Here is a 19,229-nt window from a genome sequence, read left to right on the forward strand (position 1 = left end):
GTATACATCAGACTGCTTAATCAAAACAGCATTTCAGTGCAATAAGCCGAAAATAAGCTGCCACGGTTTACTAACATGTCAGCGCTCTCCAAAGTCAGGTGAATTTGAGATTAAAACATCTGAGGGTGTGTAGGAACTTTGGGTATTTAACAACCTACCAGGAGAGTCCTGTCATTTACTGAACATATTTGACCAGCAGATATGTTCAAAGGAGCTAAAGAAAGCAACAATGGGGGAAATCTGGAGGGTTTAAGGGTGAGAGAATACAATTTTATTATCTGTAACAGTGTATGTGACATAGAGAAGGCCAAAGGTTCGAGTGCGACACAAAGTGTGGTAAAGGTTAAAGGTCAGGATGAAGGGGGGCAAAATAGTCCCAGGATAAGGGGTCATCTGTCTCTGCTTACAGGAAAAACACAGCATCAAGAACATGGTGTGATTAGTGTTTATTGGGACTTTCTGTTCAAGAGGAATATCCATGCACAATGTCTACAAGAGTCACAATCTTACTGTACATATAAATGCAATGAGCTCCTTTTGAAATGATTCAGCGTGAAATACTAGACTGTTATGCTTCCATCTCTTAGTATGACCTTTAGTGCCCTTTCAGTCTGATTTTTGGAAGACCCTGTTGGTTTTCTGTACTTCAAGTTTCAAACTCCTGTCTCCTTCCTCCATTTGTTCAAACATGTTTACAAAATACTACAAATTAAAAAGTAAGAGAAAGTAAAGTAACCAATGGCCCCCACACACACACCCAAGCACACAGCTTCAAAACACACTGGTCGAACTCCAGGGCTGACGCAATTCTTGCACAGAAGATAATCGGTCATCACACAGTTACCTGGCCGTGTTCGCCCTGTTTAATTTCACTCTAATGTTTAACCCTTCAGAGACAGATGAATGAATCACAGTAACACACAGCAGACACTGACGGTTCTCCTCCACGGGCAGTCGCTTTTGGAAAAAGAAAAGAAAAGCACGCGGATGTTGACTTAAGATGAAACAAACGGCTCACATGCTACACTTCCTGGCGGGCCAATCTGCGGAGCAGCTGTGGGGATGCAAGGCTGTGTCTCTCACGTGAACTACCTCTCTCAGGTGAGCCGCGTCTCTCAGGTGAGCCGCGTCTCTCAGGTGAGCCGCGTCTCTCAGGTTAGCATGGTTATGGAGGGCGCACATCCACAGCTTCAGGTGGGTGGTGTTATTTCTCAGGTTATTGCTCCTGTTCCAGAAACCACACTCTGACCAGCGAACAGCCGCACTGACCTGGCCCACATTGAGGAAAGTGTGAGCAGACGTGCTGAGCTGTGCTCACTCGAGTGGACACTGTGGTGAACGCTTTGAACACTGTAGTGCATAATACGCTGTTTACTGGTTAATCTCAAGCTGAAGGATCACCCGAGGTGACTCCACCCTAATGAAACACGAAGCCGCTGACCATTTACCATTTGAGAAGATGTGCTGTGGTGCTTTTATACAAGGAGTTCTGTTTTTTTCAAGGAACGCTGTAGGTTTGATAAACATCTCCCAAAGCCAGGATACCGAGAGGCAGAGCAAACTCCAGTTCACAGGACTATTCAGTTATGAAGTTGAAGCTCATACTTAGCGTGATATTTATCAAGCTAGCCACATATTTATAACGTTGCTGAGAGTCTAGGGCTAAACTGCACGTATGTAAACTATGAGCATTTTGCTTTGGCAAACCATATTCGCAAACACGCACACAAAAACACACGCTTACACTACTGTTTTTTTATGCACCACTTTCTGAAAAACACTCCCTACACAACATATACACAAACCCATCTCCATTGCAGACACAGAAGGACTTCATCTCCATGTTTAGTTTTGTGAACGCTACAATAAATAAGTAGAAGAACGAGTCCCGCAGACGACGAGGATGCATCCGCATCAGAAGCTGAAGCGAAACCCTGTGAAAGTATTCTGTCGTCCCACAGCGGAGCGCCCAGCCTGCAGCCGTGGGAGAGGCGGAGTCAGGGGCAGAGTCAGGACGGGGAAAAGCCTGAGAGGCGGGGCTAGGAGAGGGGCGGAGCTTCTGTGGCGAGAGAGAGGCTTTAAATAAGGACCACTGAGGAACACCAAAATGCTACCCTCCTTCCGCTGGGGGCAGAGGGGAAATCAGAAGGTTTCTCTCATCGACACTGAAGCAGAGGACCACATGGGAGGTTTCTCCGGGATGCTACTGGAAAAACCATCTTCCTCTTCCTCCCTCTAACACTCTGTGGGACAGAGAGCAATAACAGTATCACAGGCTGGATGAGTGTGTGTGTGTGTTCAGCTGTGACAGTACGTACAGTGAGTGTGTGTGTGTGTGTGTGTGTGTGTGTGTGTGTGCAGTGAGTGTGAGTGTGTGTGTGTGTGTGTGTGTGTGTTCAGCTGTGACAGTGCATACAGTGAGTGTGTGTGTGTGTGTGCAGTGAGTGTGTGTGTGTGTGTGTTCAGGTGTGACAGTGCGCACAGTGAGTGTGTGTGTGTGTGCAGTGTGTGTGTGTTCAGGTGTAACAGTGTGCACAGTGAGTGTGTGTGTGTGTGTGTGTGTGTGTTCAGCTGTGACAGTGCATACAGTGAGTGTGTGTGTGTGTGCAGTGAGTGTGTGTGTATGTGTGTTCAGCTGTGACAGTGCATACAGTGAGTGTGTGTGTGTGTGTGTGTGCAGTGAGTGCGTGTGTGTGACAGTGCATGCAGTGAGCGTTCTCACCTGGCTGCTGGACGTTGCGCCCGTCGGAGGGCGGGGGGGTGAGGGTCTGGATCAGCTGGGTGTCCGTCCCGGGGCTGCAGAAGCCCTCGATCAGGTTCTTGTTGCAGTCGCCCAGGGGCGCGGCGGGCGAGAGTTTGGGGAAGGGCGCGTGGCCTGTCAGCTCCAGCAGATCCTGCAGGGCGCGGGCGTTGCTCGTCCCGTTGCTCCGGACCTCCTCCACAGGCGAGAACTCCGGGATGGAGACCAGGTCCTCCTTAGAGACGGGGCTGAAGGACACGCAAAAGGGAGGGGCTGCGGTCACAGTTACCATGGTGATTTCACTCAGCCAATGGCTTCGGGGAGAGCTTCTGCGTGGTTTGAGGCTTGTGAACAGTTTGGAATAGCAGTTAAAGAGGTAGGCTTGTAACCCACAGTTTGCAGGTTCCAATCTCATTTCCTGCAGGGCAGTGCCGTTGTACCCCTTAGTAAGGTACTTAACATAATACTGCTCTTGGTAAGAATGTGTGTTCTAATGAAACATCCTCCTGTTTAAACACATCTGCTGTTCGTATGTATCTATATATGATTTTAGACACACAGAAACTGCCAGGTTTGCTGACCATGGCAACGTTGCCACCTGATCTAGACTTTCACAGCCTCCAGGCAAAGCTCACAATCATAAGCTGCGAGATTTTACTTCACCAAGAAATCAAAAAATAAGGAAGCCTGTTTATCACGCCAATGTGCCCAAAACTGAATGACACCCGCAGAAAATGCAGAAAATGTTCCCCTTTGGATAACCCCCTGACCCACCCCTGGTAACACCCTGGCAGGTTTTGGAGGGTGATAGGCGGTGCCACACACAGCTCACCTGACGTCCATGGCCTGCACCTCATCGGGGAACTCCTCCGCCCCGTTGCTCCGCACCTCCAGGGGTCCCAGCGTGATGAGGGGTGACCCGGCGGGGGGCGCCTGGGGGGACACGCTGGGCCTCATCCAGGTGATCTGCCCACTCACCTGCATGCTCCCTGCAGGGGGCAGAGCCCAGACAGACCTTACTGCTCAGATGCTGCGCCAAAGCGCAAACACCTGCCTGTTTTACAGGTGAGGGGCAGGAGAAGAGCATTGCTAACCTGATGTTCACCTGGGAAAGGCTAGCAACATGTCAGCTGCTCTCTGATAAAATCACAGCATTTGTGTAAAGAGAAGCAGACACAGCAGGGGACCACACTGGTGGGACGTAATATTTAATAATAATCAAAAATTATGATTGTCATCCAAAAAAATCCCTGGTGTTGTTGTAGTACCCGGGTCTGCCAAAAGGTGGCACCATAAGCTGTTCTGTGTAAAGTGCTGTGTCACTCAGCTGCACACTCAGAGCTGTGATGCGCTGTTTGGCTGCCGACGGACCGCAGCTCACCGCAGAGAACGTAAGGCACTACATTCCCACCACAATCATCGCACTACAATACTACTGCTATTATATTATTATTCATAATTTTATATTACTATGATACATATGTTTAATTCTTTTATCCAGTTAGTCTTATTATTACTGAAATTATAGTACCATTATCAATATATAATTATTATTACAGGCTGGCTATTGTTATTAAAATGATTAATAATTACAGTAATTATTATGCTTTTTACTATTTTTGCTTTCAGTTATTATGGGAAAGATCAAATTCGAGTGTTTTAGTGCATGAATATGACCATGGAAGAGGGTCATTAGCAGGTTCTTTATTGTAGTTATTACTGCCTGGGGCAAAATAAGATGGGCTGAGTGACCTGTTCACATCATCTGAACACTCCTATGATCTCATAGCCGGTCTGTGGGATGGAAATAAACCTAACACCAGCCTCTGAACCCAACACCAGCCTCACAACCCAACACCAGCCTCTGAACCCAACACCAGCCTCGCAACCCAACACCAGCCTCACAACCCAACACCAGCCTCACAACCCAACACCAGCCTCGCAATCCAACACCAGCCTCTGAGCCCAACACCAGCCTCTGAGCCCAAGACAGTCTCTCCCTGGATGTGGGGGTTTTAGGACACAAGCAGTAGATCTTAAAGGCAATCTACACAATCCAGCACCTTATACAACATATTTTTTTCTCACTGACAGCCACGTCTTCATCAATTGCAGCTCTCGCGCACTGGTGTTGTCGGGGTTAATAAATTAGCCTGGTAACTGGCAGTTCAATTCCCTTGTGTGTCATTTTACCTGCTTATACATGATTTCTGTAGGAAATGAATTGTACTGGATATTTAACACTGTAAAGCTGCTTAGCATTGCAAAGTCACCTTTGGTAGTGGCACCTGCTAGGCTAACAGGAAACAGGAGAAGAGAGGAAGGAGGCAGGCGGGGCCGCAGCGCTCTGGCAGAGAAAAGCATTGTGCTGCATGCTGACTGCAGTCTGAGGAGGATACGACTGCATTGGAGAGCCAGCGGTGTGTGTGAGGCTCAGTGCAGTGGGGTGTGGGGAGGTGTAGTGGGGTGTGGGGAGGTGCAGTGGGGTGTGAGGCTCAGTGCAGTGGGGTGTGGGGAGGTGTAGTGGGGTGTGGGGAGGTGCAGTGGGGTGTGAAGCTCAGTGCAGTGGGGTGTGGGGAGGTGCAGTGGGGTGTGGGGAGGTGCAGTGGGGTGTGAGGCTCAGTGCAGTGGGGTGTGGGGAGGTGTAGTGGGGTGTGGGGAGGTGCAGTAGGGTGTGGGGAGGTGCAGTGGGGTGTGGGGAGGTGCAGTGGGGTGTGGGGGGTGTAGTGGGGTGTGAGGCTCAGTGCAGTGGGGTGTGGGGAGGTGTAGTGGGGTGTGGGGAGGTGCAGTGGGGTGTGAGGCTCAGTGCAGTGGGGTGTGGGGGGTGTAGTGGGGTGTGGGGAGGTGTAGTGGGGTGTAGGGAGGTGTAGTGGGGTGTGGGGAGGTGCAGTGGGGTGTGGGGAGGTGCAGTGGGGTGTGAGGCTCAGTGCAGTGGGGTGTGGGGAGGTGTAGTGGGGTGTGGGGAGGTGCAGTGGGGTGTGGGGAGGTCAGTGGGGTGTGGGGAGGTCAGTGGGGTGTAGGGAGGTGTAGTGGGGTGTGGGGAGGTGCAGTGGGGTGTGGGGAGGTCAGTGGGGTGTGGGGAGGTGCAGTGGGGTGTGGGGAGGTGCAGTGGGGTGTGGAGGGGCATAGTGGGTGCTTTCAGAGGTGAAGCTCTCATACCTGGGGACCCCAGCAGAGGAGACCGCAGGGGGTGCAGGAAGGAGATGGGGGAGGGAGGCTCCACCCTGACCTCTTCTTTCTGTCCCAACACACAGCACAGCCAGTATGAACACACTCAACACTCAACACACAGCACAGCCAGAGAGAAACACTCAACACACAGCACAGCCAGAGAGAAACACTCAACACTCAACACACAGCACAGCCAGAGAGAAACACAACACACAGCACAGCCAGAGAGAAACACTCAACACTCAACACACAGCACAGCCAGAGAGAAACACAACACACAGCACAGCCAGAGAGAAACACTCAACACTCAACACACAGCACAGCCAGAGAGAAACACTCAACACTCAACACACAGCACAGCCAGAGAGAAACACAACACACAGCACAGCCAGAGAGAAACACTCAACACTCAACACACAGCACAGCCAGAGAGAAACACTCAACACTCAACACACAGCACAGCCAGAGAGAAACACAACACACAGCACAGCCAGAGAAAAACACTCAACACTCAACACACAGCACAGCCAGCAAGAAACACTCAACACTCAACACAGCCAGAGAGAAACACTCAACACTCAACACTCAACACAGCCAGAGAGAAACACTCAACACTCAACACAGCCAGAGAGAAACACTCAACACTCAACACACAGCACAGCCAGAGAGAAACACAACACACAGCACAGCCAGAGAGAAACACTCAACACACAGCACAGCCAGAGAGAAAAACTCAACACACAGCACAGCCAGTATGAACACACTCAACACACAGCACAGCCAGTATGAACACACTCAACATACAACACACAGCACAGCCAGAGAGAGACACTCAACACTCAACACACAGCACAGCCAGCGAGAAACACACTCAACACACAGCACAGCCAGAGAGAAACACTCAACACTCAACACACAGCACAGCCAGTATGAACACACTCAACACTCAACACACAGCACAGCCAGAGAGAAACACTCAACACTCAACACACAGCACAGCCAGCGAGAAACACTCAACATGGCCTGCACAAATGCACAGAGTGAACTATGACCCATAAGATCTCACATCCAGTCTCTCAAATACATTAATATGAAATAAATAACACCAATGATTAAATGATCATAGAACGCTTCCCAAAAATTGCTCTAACTGCTTTCATTTGCATATTCCTTGGTAATGTTTTCAAAATATTAATATTCTTCACTTGTTCAGATGTCATAACAAATACATGTTTATTCTAAAAGGTATGCAGTCAGTTTCATATACTTATACCACACAAAAAAGGCAAAATATCATCTATTATATGCTCATCGAAGCAACACAGCAAATAGAATGTTACTCTTAGACTGTAACTGAGAAACTAAAGTTGCTGTGAGCGTGATTACAGCTCTACTCCTGACTGTAAGGTACAGTGTTCTCCTGCCATATTTGAATCCAGTCCACAGACTTCTCTCTCTGCAGGACCTCCAGGGTCTTACCTTCACCTCATTATCACTTCTCCTGGTTCTCCTCATGATCTCCTCGATCCGCTGTGAGGGAGGACACAGAAAACCTGGTCTTTTTCTGTCAGAGATGGACAATCCGCTGGCAGCTGGGAAGAGCTGACACTTGGTCTTTCATTTAAGTTTTTCTTAAGTTTGAATAATCAGTGAACAGTGCCAGTTGTTAAAAACTTGTACAACAATCTACAGTCTTAAACTGAAGTGTTAATTTTACAATTTGGTCTGAGCATTGAATAATTCTACAGCTGATGTTATATCTTCATTGTTGTGAGTTTTCTTGAGTGTTGGCTGCATTGCAGTGTTAAGTGTTGAGTGCTGGCTGTAGTGTTGATGTTGAGTGCTGGCTGTAGTGTTGAGTGTTGAGTGCTGGCTGTAGTGCAGTATTGCGTGTTGAGAGTTGACTGCATTGCAGTGTTGAGTGTTGCGTGTTCAGTACCTTCTTCCTCTGCAGCCTCTCCTGGTCTTCCTGTAATTTGATCTGCTCTCTCTCCAGACGCAGTCGCTCCGCCTCTCTCCTTGCTCTCTGCTCCGCCTCCTCCCTCTGCCAGAGACACAGAACGTTACACTCTCAACACATCTTTTACCATTTCCCACATTTTACAATAATAGTAAACAAATCGAAACTATCTTGTAGTTTAGATTCTTCAAAATTGTATTAATGTTTTTTGGAAAGAGATACCTACATAAGCATCAACTTCATGATTTATATTTGTCTGAGAAAACAATTCAAGCATTTAAGCATAAGTCTTCAAGCATTCAACACACAAACGCTCAACACAGGCATACACACACATACAAACATTGAAAACACACACACACACACACACACACACACACAATACAAACACAAACACTGACACTCAGACACTTGCAGACCCATCAGCGTGATGCAATCGGTGAGGTGTAATATTTGTGATGCGCTAGTTAACCACAGAGCGAGAGGGCTGAGTTCCAGAGTGAGGTGATTCCATTGCTGTGTTTTGTGTTTAACCTGAACTGCTACAGTGAATACTCACAGAATAATGACATCACAGTTACACGTGCTCACAGAACGATGACCTCACAGTTACGCCCATCCTCACAGACAGGCACACAGTAAAGACAGCCGCACGCGTGGAATGACCCCTGACCTCTCTTTCAATCTGCGCCTGCAGCTCCCTCCAGCGCTGCTCCCTCTGCCGTCTCTCCTCCTCCTCACAGCGCCTGCGCTCCTGCTCCTGCCTCTGCCGCGCCTCCTCAGCCCGCTGCGCCTCCTCCTCCTGCCGCACACGCTCCTCCTCCTGCCTCCTCTTCAGCTCCTCCAACCTCAGCCTGCAGCAGGGAGGCGCACAGTGAGGACACACACACTAATACACACACACACACACACACTAATACACACACACACACACACACACACTAATACACACACACACACACACACTAATACACACACACATTCACATAAACACACACACACACACACACTAATACACACACACACACACACACACACACACTAATACACACACACATACACACACTCACACTAATACACACACACACTAATACACACACACATACACACACTCACACTAATACACACACACACACTAACACACACACACACATACACACACACACTAATACACACACACACACACATTCACATAAACTCACTCACACACACACACACACACACACGCACACACACTCACACACACACACACACACGCATACACACACACACACACACACACACACACACACACACACTCACACACACGCACACACACGTGCACACACACACACACACACACACACACTAATACACACACACACGCGCGCATACACACACATACATACACACGCGCGCACATACACACACTCTCTCACACACACACACACACAGACACACACCTCTCCTCCTCCTCCTGCTCGCGTCTCTGTTTCTCCTCCAGCTCCTTCTGCAGCCGCGCCTGGCGCCTCCGCTCCGCCAGCAGCCGCGACGCCTCCTCGGCGTCTGTTGTCCCAGCGAACAGCTTTCCTGTGGGCGTCACCGGGGATGGCTCTGCCACAGAGAGAGAGAGAGAGACATACTGATATCAGGGATAGCTGTGTCACAGAGAGAGAGTGACATACTGATATCAGGGATAGCTCTGCCACAGAGAGAGAGTGATATACTGATATCAGGGATAGCTGTGTCACAGAGAGAGAGTGATGTACTGATATCAATGATAGCCCTGTCACAGAGAGAGTGATGTATTGATATCAATGATAGCGCTGTCACACAGAGAGAGTGATGTACTGATATCAATGATAGCCCTGTCACAGAGAGAGTGATGTATTGATATCAATGATAGCCCTGTCACAGAGAAAGAGTGATGTATTGATATCAACGATAGCCCTGTCACAGAGAAAGAGTGATGTATTGATATCAACGATAGCCCTGTCACAGAGAGAGAGTGATGTACTGATATCAATGATAGCCCTGTCACAGAGAGAGTGATGTATTGATATCAATGATAGCGCTGTCACACAGAGAGAGTGATGTACCGATATCAATGATAGCCCTGTCACAGAGAGAGTGATGTATTGATATCAGGGATAGCTCTACCACAGAGAGAGCATGATGTACTGATATCAGGGATAGCTCTATCACAGAGAGAGAGTGATGTGCCAATATCAGGGATAGCTCTGTTGCTGACTGATGGAGGTGTCCACATGTATGGGTGTAGAAATGATCTTTCCCCTCATTGGAAGCAGGAAAGCTCCTATCCTGTCACCTACAGACAGGTACCAGCAGGTAAACGGCTCACCTGCACTCCGGTCTACACTCAGGTCTCTGCTGGTGGACTTTGGCATCTTCTTTTCAGGGGTGTCAGTCTTGGAGGTCTTTCTCTCCAGGGTGTCGTTCTTGGAGTTCTTCTTTTCAGGGGTGTCGGTCTTTGAGGTCTTTCTCTCCAGAGAGCCGTGACGTCGGAGGTCCCGGGCCCCCTTCTCTTCCCCCTCCCACTTCCGGCTGCCCTCTGAGCCGGGGGTGGTAGCCCCATGCCTCATGGGAGAGGGGGGGTACTGTCCAACGGAGCAGGGCGACTGGGCACGGCCGTTAGAGGCTCTGACTCTGGAACGACAGCAACACCATCACCCACTCTCAGACACACTGCAGACGTCACGACAACATCCACACAACGTCATCTCAACCTCCCAATAACATCCCCACACCCCTGCATTACAGCGGGGCGCTGAGGGCCGACCCCAGCTGACACCCTGGCCTTCAACCAGGTAACCAGCATTGGCTAACCAGGAAGAGATCATCTGTGTGGCAGATTCATTACAATCAAAAGGCTATCATTGCTAAAAGGCATGCAGATCCTGGTGGCTAGCAGTGTAGTGTAGTAGTAAGAACCAGGGCTTTGTAAGGACAAAAGGTTGCTGGTTTGATTCCCCACTGCTGCTCTACCCGTCGGCAAGGTACTTAACCCAGAACTGCCTCAGTAAGTATCCAGCTGTATAAATAGCTGGAATTGTAAGAACTGTAACCTGTGTAAGTGGCTGTGGATACAGGCGTCTGATAAATGCCAATAATGAAATATAACGCAGCTCCCTCCAGAGAGAGGGCATACTGAGAGCTAGCCGGTGATTGGCTGTGAGCTGAGTGAAGCAGTGAGGAGGTCGGTGGTGATGAAGGAGTGAATGATGGTAAGAACCTCCTGGGCTTGCTCTGGATGAGAGGGGAGGAGCTACGGGTGGGCGTGGCAGGCGACTCCACTCGTCTCATTGGTGTGGGGGTAACAGGGGAAACCGCAGTTCTTGCTCCGCCCGATATTTCCCTCTGAAAATACAGGAGAAACATCCTCATCAGTGGTGTCAGTGTGTGTGAGTGTGTGTGTGTGTGTGTGTGTGAGTGTGTGTGTGTGTGTGTGTGTGTGTGTGTGAGTGAGTGTGTGTGTGAGTGTGTGTGTGTGTGAGAGAGTGTGTGTGTGTGCGAGAGAGTGAGTGAGTGAGTGTGTGTGTGTGCAAGAGAGAGAGTGAGTGAGTGAGTGTGTGTGTGAGAGTGAGTGAGTGAGTCTGTGAGTGTGTGTGTGTGAGTGAGTGTGTGTGTGTGTGTGTGTGTGTGTGTGTGAGTGTGTGTGTGTGTGTGAGTGTGCGTATGTGTGTGTGTGTGTGTGTGTGAGTGTGTGTGTGTGTGTGTGTGTGTGAGTGTGTGTGTGTGTGTGTGAGTGTGTGTATGTGTGTGTGTGTGTGAGTGTGTGTGTGTGAGTGTGTGTGAGTGTGTGAGTGTGAGTGTGTGTGTGTGTGTGTGTGTGTGTGAGTGTGTGTGTGAAAGCTGCATCTCTCAGACCTAAACCCAATGATCCGATATGTGACCCATCACTCAGCAGCTACGCAGGATCAGAGGTGAGAATGCAGCTTAGTGCAGCAGCAGTGCTCACACAGCTTCTCCCACACACCCCCGCGGCGGCGCGGCGGGCGGTTTCTCCGCTGCGGCGTTTCAGAGTGAAACCCGCATCAGCAGCACAGGGGTGACAGCGCAGCCCTGTCACAGTTGCCTAGCAACTGGCCTTTTGCCATTCCCTGGTCTGATGGGCACTGCAGGCTTCAGAGCTGGCCTGGCACACGCACCAGATTAAACATGCGCCCACGCCAAATCACACATGCGCCCACGTCAAATCACACATGCCAACATTGGATTAGAGACACCTTCTACATCACGTCACACACATAGAACTGACTGAATTTCACAGCCACAAAGAACCAAACACCCAGTCACAAAGCGGCTGCCCCTCCCCTTGCCAAGAGAGATGAGCCCTTTACTGATATCAGAACAGGAGGGCTTATCAAGGGTCAGTTTGTCACTGGAAGCCACAGTGGCAACTGTCCGGATGACACGAAATCCGAAAGATCCGAAATCCAGCACGTGCTCACAGTATACCAACTTGCAGTGCTCAGAGAGTATGATCAGAGTATAGCTATCATACTGCAGTGCTGTGGGAGAGTATGATCAGAGTATAGCTATCATACTGCAGTGCTGTGGGAGAGTATGTTTGGAGTGTAGCTATCATACTGCAGTGCTGTGGGAGAGTATGATTAGAGTATAGCTATCATATTGCAGTGCTGGAAGAGAGTATGTTTGGAGTGTAGTAATCATACTGCAGTGCTGTGGGAGAGTATGTTTGGAGAATAGCTATCATACTGCAGTGCTGTGGGAGAGTATGTTTGGAGTATAGCTATCATACTGCAGTGCTGTGGGAGAGTATGATCAGAGTATAGCTATCATACTGCAGTGCTGTGGGAGAGTATGTTTGGAGTATAGCTATCATACTGCAGTGCTGGAAGAGAGTATGTTTGGAGTATAGCTATCATACTGCAGTGCTGTGGGAGAGTATGATCAGAGTATAGCTATCATACTGCAGTGCTGTGGGAGAGTATGTTTGGAGTATAGCTATCATACTGCAGTGCTGGAAGAGAGTATGTTTGGAGTATAGCTATCATACTGCAGTGCTGTGGGAGAGTATGTTTGGAGTATAGCTATCATACTGCAGTGCTGTGGGAGAGTATGTTTGGAGTATAGCTATCATACTGCAGTGCTGTGGAAGAATATGTTTGGAGTATAGCTATCATACTGCAGTGCTGTGGGAGAGTATGTTTGGAGTATAGCTATAATACTGCAGTGCTGTGGAAGAATATGTTTGGAGTATAGCTATCATACTGCAGTGCTGTGGGAGAGTATGTTTGGAGTATAGCTATCATACTGCAGTGCTGTGGGAGAGTATGTTTGGAGTATAGCTATAATACTGCAGTGCTGTGGAAGAGTATGTTTGGAGTATAGCTATCATACTGCAGTGCTGTGGAAGAGTATGTTTGGAGTATAGCTATCATACTGCAGTGCTGTGGGAGAGTATGTTTGGAGTATAGCTATCATACTGCAGTGCTGTGGGAGAGTATGTTTGGAGTATAGCTATAATACTGTAGTGCTGGGAGAGAGTATGTTTGGAGTATAGTAATCATACTGCAGTGCTGTGGGAGAGTATGTTTGGAGTATAGCTATAATACTGTAGTGCTGGGAGAGAGTATGTTTGGAGTATAGTAATCATACTGCAGTGCTGTGGGAGAGTATGTTTGGAGTATAGCTATAATACTGCAGTGCTGGGACAGTTACCTGGGTGGTGTCTGGGGAAGCGAGGGCCCCCCCAGACTCCTTTGCTGACCCTTGGGGTGCCGCCCCGTGGTCCACGCGACTCAGGGATCTGTAGGGGGACCTGTGAGGGCTGGGGGAAGCTACACGAGGACAGAGACGAGACACTTCCAGGTCAAAGGTCACAGACAGGACAATTGAGAAGAAGACAAGGAGGCAGAGAGTTCAGGCAGGACAGATCGGAGGAAGAGAAGATAAACGGATCACAACCAAAAACTTCATTTAAGGATCATGTCTACTCTCATATCTATTCCCTCCACCCTGCTCCAGTTCCCCTGCTGTTCTACAGCCTGGGCCCCGGAAACCCACTCCCACTCCCACTCCCACACCCACTCTCACACCCACTCCCACTCCAACTCCCACACCCACTCCCACTCCCACTCCCACACCCACTCCCACTCCCACTCCCACTCCCACTCCCACACTCTCACTCCCACTCCCACACCCACACTCTCACTCTCACTCCCACTCCCACTCCCACCCCCACTCCCACACACACTCCCACTCCCACTCCCACACCCACTCCCACTCCCACACACACTCCCACTCCCACTCCCACTCCAACTCCCACACCCACTCCCACTCCCACTCCCACACCCACACTCTCACTCCCACTCCCACTCCCACTCCAACTCCCACACCCACTCTCACTCCCACTCCCACTCCAACTCCCACACCCACTCCCACTCCCACTCCCACTCCCACACCCACTCCCACTCCCACTCCCACACCCACACTCTCACTCCCACTCCCACTCCCACTCCAACTCCCACACCCACTCTCACTCCCACTCCCACTCCCACACCCACACTCTCACTCTCACTCCCACTCCCACACCCACACTCTCACTCTCACTCCCACTCCCACTCCCACACTCTCACTCCCACTCCCACACTCTCACTCTCACTCCCACTCCCACTCCCACACCCACACTCTCACTCCCACTCCCACACTCTCACACCCACTCCCACACTCTCACACCCACTCCCACTCTCACTCTCACTCCCACTCCCACTCCCACACTCTCACTCCCACTCCCACACTCTCACTCTCACTCCCACTCCCACACTCTCACTCCCACTCCCACTCCCACTCCAACTCCCACACCCACTCTCACTCCCACTCCCACACCCACACTCTCACTCCCACTCCCACTCCCACTCCCACTCCCACACCCACATTCTCACTCCCACTCCCACTCCCACACTCTCACTCCCACTCCCACACTCTCACACCCACTCTCACTCCCACTCCCACTCCCACACCCACATTCTCACTCCCACTCCCACTCCCACACTCTCACTCCCACTCCCACACTCTCACACCCACTCTCACTCCCACTCCCACTCCCACTCCCACTCCCACACCCACATTCTCACTCCCACTCCCACTCCCACACTCTCACTCCCACTCCCACACTCTCACACCCACTCTCACTCCCACTCCCACTCCCACTCCCACTCCCACACACACTCCCACTCCCACACACACTCTCACTCCCACTCCCACACTCTCACACCCACTCTCACTCCCACTCCCACTCCCACACCCACATTCTCACTCCCACTCCCACTCCCACACTCTCACTCCCACTCCCACACTCTCACACCCACTCTCACTCCCACTCCCACTCCCACTCCCACTCCCACACACACTCCCACTCCCACACCCACATTCTCACACCCACTCCCACTCCCACACACCCACTCTCACTCCCACTCCCACTCCCACTCCCACTCCCACACCCACATTCTCACTCCCACTCCCACACTCTCACACCCACTCTCACTCCCACTCCCACTCCCACTCCCACTCCCACACACACTCCCACTCCCACACACACTCTCACTCCCACTCCCACACTCTCACACCCACTCTCACTCCCACTCCCACTCCCACACCCACATTCTCACTCCCACTCCCACTCCCACACTCTCACTCCCACTCCCACACTCTCACACCCACTCTCACTCCCACTCCCACTCCCACTCCCACTCCCACACACACTCCCACTCCCACACCCACATTCTCACACCCACTCCCACTCCCACACACCCACTTCCACTCCCACTCCCACACTCCCACTCCCACTCCCACGCTGTGTGTTTTCCTCTCCTGCTTGCAGTGGTGCAGACAGACGTGAAAGGTTACGCGTGAGAATTTTACAGCACAATGTTAGTGAAAATTAAAATGTGATCTTTGCATTTGATTTCCTGAGGGCTGGCAGCTCACACACTCACACACACACTCATACACACACACACACACACACACACACACACTCACACCATGCAAACAGCAGCACACACACTCACACCATGCAAACAGCAACACACACACTCATACACACACACACACACACACACACACTCACACCATGCAAACAGCAACACACACACTCACACCATGCAAACAGCAACACACACACTCATACACACACACACACTCACACCATGCAAACAGCAACACACACACTCATACACACACACACACTCACACCATGCAAACAGCAACACACACACTCACACCATGCAAACAGCAACACACACACTCATACACACACACACACTCACACCATGCAAACAGCAACACACACACTCATACACACACACACACTCACACCATGCAAACAGCAACACACACACTCACACCATGCAAACAGCAACACACACACTCATACACACACACACACTCACACCATGCAAACAGCAACACACACACTCATACACACACACACACTCACACCATGCAAACAGCAACACACACACTCACTCACGCATGTTCAGGTCTTTCCATTACAGATCAATAAGAGGAGAGGAGTCTCCACCCCATCGCTTACCTCGGTCTGTGGTGAGCTCTGTGACCCCGGGGGAGGAGGAGAGACGTTTTCTGACTGGTGGATCCGAGGGCAGGGGCAGGGTCACAGCAGCTACTGACAGAGAGTCAGCTGCTGCAGAGAGATGCATGATGGGAAATATTACATTCCGGGGAGGGGGGGGGGGTCGGGGTGGAGGACAAGAGATGGGGTCCAGAGAAGATGAACCTATACACCTGAACCAATTCTCACACACCACACACACACAAACACACACACAGGCACACACACACACACACACAGGCACACACAAACGCACACACACACACACGCACACACACACCACAGGCACATAAAACAAGCTTTGTGCTGCACCTCCGGAGGCTGTAGAGATAATGGGTCTGATGGAGGGGTTACAGTGCAGAGGAAACACGGATCCCAGGAGGTGGAGTCTGCCTGGGGGGCCATTTGAGGAGGGGGGGTTTCTAACTGAGACACCGCAATGAGTCTGGGGTGGCAGAGAGAGAGTGGATGGAATAAACCCCCCCGGTTTATTGCAATGGGAGTAGCCCCTCCCATACGCCCAGAGTACTGGCCCAGATCAATCAGACTCCCCCATGTGTTATTGCTGGGGGGTACGGAGCTGCCTGATTGGGCTCAATGGGGGACCGGAATCAGACAGGACAGGCGGAGGGGGGGGCGGTCTGCACTGTTTTTATAATTATAATTGAGTTCTGTGTGTGTGTGTGTTTGTGTGTGTGTGTAGAGTGTGTGTGCATCTGTGTGTCAATCAATGAGTCTGTGTGTGTATCTGAATATGTTGGGGCAGCAGTGCGATTAGTTGTTAGGGAGCTGAACAGACTGCAGGTTTGACTCTGAGGTGGGACACCACGCAAACACACACACACGCACACACTCTATACACACGCACACACACACGCACACACTCTATACACACACACACACACACACACACACACGCACACACTCTATACACACACACACACACACACACACGCACGCACACGCTCTATACACACACACACACACACACACACACGCACACACTCTATACACACGCACACACACACGCACACACACACACACACGCACGCACACGCTCTATACACACACACACACACACACACGCACACACTCTATACACACACACACACACTCTACACACACACTCTATACACACACACACACACGCACGCACACGCTCTATACACACACACACACACACACACGCACACACTCTATACACACACACACACACACACACAATCCAGCGTACACAGTTCTGTTCCTGGAGTTTTCAGTGTATACGTTTATCCAGTATCTGATCCAATTATGCAATTATACAGATGGAAGAAGAAGCGGGAGACCCATCTCCAGGACCAGAGCTGCGTCCCGCCAACACACAGCTACAGCCCACTGCCTGCACGTTTTCCTGCTACACAAGCGTTATGGAAATGTTGACAAAATGTTTGATCAACCGCAAGTCTACAGGCTGTAGTTCGGGCTGAAATACTCCAGTTCAGACTGGTGCAAACGGACTCCAGACACACCGTTCACTATGGGATGGTGGTTGCTGGGTAGCAGAGGGCAAGATGCTTCAATACCATTGCTTGATTGACTGGCAGCAGGAGGCGGAGCACAGAGGTCGTGGGGGAGGTCGGAGGTCAGAGTGGGCGGGGCATTCTCGCTGTGGTCTGGGCAGCGGGCAGGACAGAACAAAGCATTACCAATACATACAGGCATATCAGTCATTCAACCATACTTACTCACCATTACCCAGAATCCACTGCTCCACAATACGTACACTTACGCTGTCTTTAAGGAGTCAACACTTTAATCAGGCAGAGATGCATTGAATGTAATCACTCACACACAGACAAACATACAACGCGCAGACTCACACACACACACACACACACACACAAACGTGCACACACTGACATATGAAGGATTCATCCACACACATGTACTGTACACACACAGCCTTGCCTGGATCACATGGTATTTAACATTGTGCACACTGCATTAGTGGGTCCAGTAACCCAAAACCCCCGTTTCTGTAAACGCACGAATTTACGAAGGCAAACACCCGCACGTTACAAACACTTTTAAAAAATGCTCTGGGGTAGCGTCTGTAACGTTCCAGCAGCCGCACCATGACGACCGCCACAATTTGGACACATATCAGTGACAACGAGCAGGTGTGAGGCAGAGAGACCCAGAGAACAGCGCCGATGCACTGATCTCAGGTCGACCAGCCGCCTCTCCCCTGGTGTCGCCTGGGTTCCTCCCCGGTCCCAGCGGCATAAATAATTGATCCCTTTCTGAATGCAGCAGAGGCAGGGAAGCACACTGATGTGTGTTTCTCTCTCTGTCTGTTTCTCTTCCTCTCCCTCTCTCTCTCTCCCTGTCTGTTTCTCTTCCTCTCCCTCTCTCCCTCTCTCTGTCTCTTTCTCTCCTGAGTCTCTGTCCCCTATTCTTTTGTGAAATATTTGAAGTGTCTGCACCAAAAATGAAAAAATAATAAGTTTGAGCTCATGGCAGTGCGTGACTGCAGTCATACGCAGTTGTGGAATATATAATGAATTCATGAGGAAGGACTATTTCTGCATCTCTCTAGCGTATCTGAGTTTTCATGCTGGCAAAAGGTAAAATCATTACAGAAAAGAATCCTTGCAAGCAAAAATAAACACAGAATAGGCCATTTGTTTAACACTATCCGCAGTAAAGTCACTGCAGGAGGAGAAAGGATGGCTACAGAGACACAGCGGAGTGTATTTCATTACGCTGCTCTGATCAGA

General features: G+C 50.3%; 1 protein-coding gene across 6 annotated transcripts in view; it reads right to left on the bottom strand.

Moving 5' to 3' along the window:
- Window positions 1-571: 571 nt before the first annotated feature.
- The window catches only part of map7d2b (MAP7 domain containing 2b), a 30,303-nt gene continuing 11,645 nt past the window's right edge, over window positions 572-19,229 (bottom strand). Inside the window, exons 6-18 of one of the 6 annotated variants that reach the window (XM_036522453.1) lie at window positions 17,979-18,122; window positions 16,432-16,542; window positions 13,557-13,699; window positions 11,104-11,228; window positions 10,213-10,517; window positions 9,314-9,464; window positions 8,545-8,725; window positions 7,851-7,955; window positions 7,391-7,441; window positions 5,900-5,978; window positions 3,573-3,729; window positions 2,723-2,988; window positions 572-2,243 (exon numbers count right to left, since the gene is read on the bottom strand). In XM_036522453.1, the coding sequence (XP_036378346.1) occupies window positions 2,236-2,243; window positions 2,723-2,988; window positions 3,573-3,729; window positions 5,900-5,978; window positions 7,391-7,441; window positions 7,851-7,955; window positions 8,545-8,725; window positions 9,314-9,464; window positions 10,213-10,517; window positions 11,104-11,228; window positions 13,557-13,699; window positions 16,432-16,542; window positions 17,979-18,122 (1,826 nt within the window). In that variant the 3' untranslated portion in view covers window positions 572-2,235. The remainder of the gene's footprint in view (window positions 2,244-2,722; window positions 2,989-3,572; window positions 3,730-5,899; window positions 5,979-7,390; window positions 7,442-7,850; window positions 7,956-8,544; window positions 8,726-9,313; window positions 9,465-10,212; window positions 10,518-11,103; window positions 11,229-13,556; window positions 13,700-16,431; window positions 16,543-17,978; window positions 18,123-19,229) is intronic. The other 5 variants (XM_036522451.1, XM_036522450.1, XM_036522448.1 and 2 more) reach the window with 5 other exon arrangements.

The sequence above is a fragment of the Megalops cyprinoides genome, chromosome 2 (genome assembly GCF_013368585.1).
Source record: "Megalops cyprinoides isolate fMegCyp1 chromosome 2, fMegCyp1.pri, whole genome shotgun sequence".
In the NCBI taxonomy this organism is placed as follows: Eukaryota; Metazoa; Chordata; class Actinopteri; order Elopiformes; family Megalopidae; genus Megalops; species Megalops cyprinoides.